At 35.6% G+C, this 2,204-nt stretch overlaps 1 protein-coding gene across 1 annotated transcript; it reads right to left on the reverse strand.

The window, feature by feature from the left end:
• Positions 1 to 310: 310 nt before the first annotated feature.
• LOC109212647 (uncharacterized protein At5g65660-like) lies at positions 311 to 1,703 on the reverse strand. The gene is made up of 2 exons (XM_019376314.1): positions 1,271 to 1,703; positions 311 to 666 (listed from the first exon to the last, which is right to left on the reverse strand). Exons 1-2 carry the CDS (start codon positions 1,487 to 1,489, stop codon positions 466 to 468), a joined length of 420 nt encoding a protein of 139 aa, XP_019231859.1. The 5' UTR covers positions 1,490 to 1,703; the 3' UTR covers positions 311 to 465.
• Positions 1,704 to 2,204: the final 501 nt, after the last annotated feature.

The following is a 2,204-nucleotide window of genomic DNA, read 5'->3' on the forward strand; positions in this document are numbered from 1 at the left end:
CCAATTGAACCATGCAAGGAGAGCAGAAGGTCTACACCCTACTTACAAAGTTCTGTTACTAACTTTTGAACCATGAATATTGAAAAGTTCTGTTAAAGAGCTTTTGTCTTTTAATGAATGCTTACAAGCGATGTGCATTAGAATGACTGTGTAGATAGGCTCCGCCACCTCAACATAATGCTACAGTTATGGAGAAGGCACGGAGAGAGAGAAGCAAGGGTTTGGGAAGAAAAGCAAGGGAAGAAAGGGTAAAAATGTCTTTTCATATTAATTTTAATAGGGCAGTGGCTATTTTTGCTCAACATTAGAATTGTTGGATAAAAAATAAATACCACCTTAAATAGTGGCTACACCATGCCATTTCTACTTTAAATTTCAATACTATTTACAAGTAAAAATATTCGGAATTTGATTAAACAAAAACTCTATACACCAAGTAGCCTAGTCCTCAATGAAAAGCTTTTTTCACTGGTAGAAAGGTACTTCCGCCACCGTTCGAGGCGGCTTAGGCGGCGAAGGCAACGGCGGCGGCAGTTTCGGCAACTCTTCGACAACCTTTTCTGGTCTTGGAAATTGACATGGACATGGAAATGCTATGAATTTTGGTACTTCATCTCCTGGCATTAATACTGCTGGCAAAATTGTGCTTTGCTTTTGCTTCCAATTCTGAAAAAAAAAACAGAGTAAGAAAGCAAAATAAATCAAAGGCCGATAATTAATTAGGTTACATTAGCACATTCCAACATATATATATATAATGTAAAAATTTATACTATCACTAATTTTTAACCTATTAAAACGAATAACTTAGTTTTATTTTTCAGCTTACTAATCATACTTATTTAATTGTTCGTGCTCAATAGGTAGATGAAGACTAAAGTTAACAACATTTTATTTAATATACTGGTAGATCTTTCTTAAGGCATTTGAAACCGTAGTGGCGAAGCCACATCCCTTCATCGAAAAAAATATACTGTGTATATATAGAACTTATATTACGTATATAGGTCAATTTCTTTTATATTAAATCTTGAACACCCTGGGCAAAATTCTTGGTTTCGCCACTAAAACACGCTCACACAATTAGAAAAACTTACCATTACTCATAAGTTCTTGATTAATCCCTAGAATTTCCTAATTACTAGAGATTTTATAGTTTAAAATCTTTTTTACACTGTCAATGAATTTTTTTTACTTCCTTTTAAAATCTTGAATTTGCCTCTCCGTGGTATTTGGCTAGATAGATTGCAGAAGTAAATGAAAAACTTACCAAGTTATTTTGCTTAATTTTCAAAGAAGCAGGATCAAGGCCAGCTTCAAGGTCAGAGAAAGAGCGGCGGAGAGAGCGGAGCTTGTCCCAATGGTAACAGCAAGAAAATATGCCACTTAAGCAAAATATGAGAATCAACAAAACCGCAGTGCCCAAAGGGAAGCCTAACGACGGCCTAGACGCGTCCACATGTTGCGGTACATAATTCTGGTTCTCCATTTTTTCTTCGACAACAGCAACAACAATAATAACTAATTCTTGACTCGAGTACTTCTACCCGCATACAAATGCAAAGGAGAACTAATTAGCAAGAAATAAAATTCCCTTCTTATGTTTTAAAGGAAATAGTGAAAGAAGTGATGGGTTTAAGAGGAAAATTGGAAGTGAATTTGGGTTGAGTTGAGATGTGAGGGAAGAGTGTGGAATGGTGAATTTTATAAACAAGGCTGTGGCTTAAAGGTGAGTACGTGTAAAGAGGTACTGCAGTAGTCCGGGCCATACGTACGGAAGAAAAATATGGGGCCAATTTAGTTTTGGTGCCGAGCGGCGAGCGCGATGCTTCGGCACTGGCCCCATAAGGGGTCTGTTGTCGACTACTATTTTCTTTTGCTGGTGGAGCAAGTGTGCAACCTTCATGCCTTTTGTGCAACTTTGTTAGGTCATGAACTTGACGTTTCCGGGTAGAGGTTAAGTTAACGTTTCGCCATAAATTTTCAAATTTATTTGGATGAAGTTTGGTTTGAAGATGAAAATGTGTTTGGAAATAAGTTTTTAAAACATATTTTACTTCTTTTTTTGAAAAAATATAAAACATGATTTATATCCACAAGTTCTGAAAACTATCACAAATACCCAACAATATCTTTATCAATAACATTCATTATATTATTGCAAATCATAGTCCTGAACATAAATAAATTTGATACAAAATTAT

The sequence above is a fragment of the Nicotiana attenuata genome, unplaced genomic scaffold (genome assembly GCF_001879085.1).
Source record: "Nicotiana attenuata strain UT unplaced genomic scaffold, NIATTr2, whole genome shotgun sequence".
NCBI classification, from domain to species: domain Eukaryota; kingdom Viridiplantae; phylum Streptophyta; class Magnoliopsida; order Solanales; family Solanaceae; genus Nicotiana; species Nicotiana attenuata.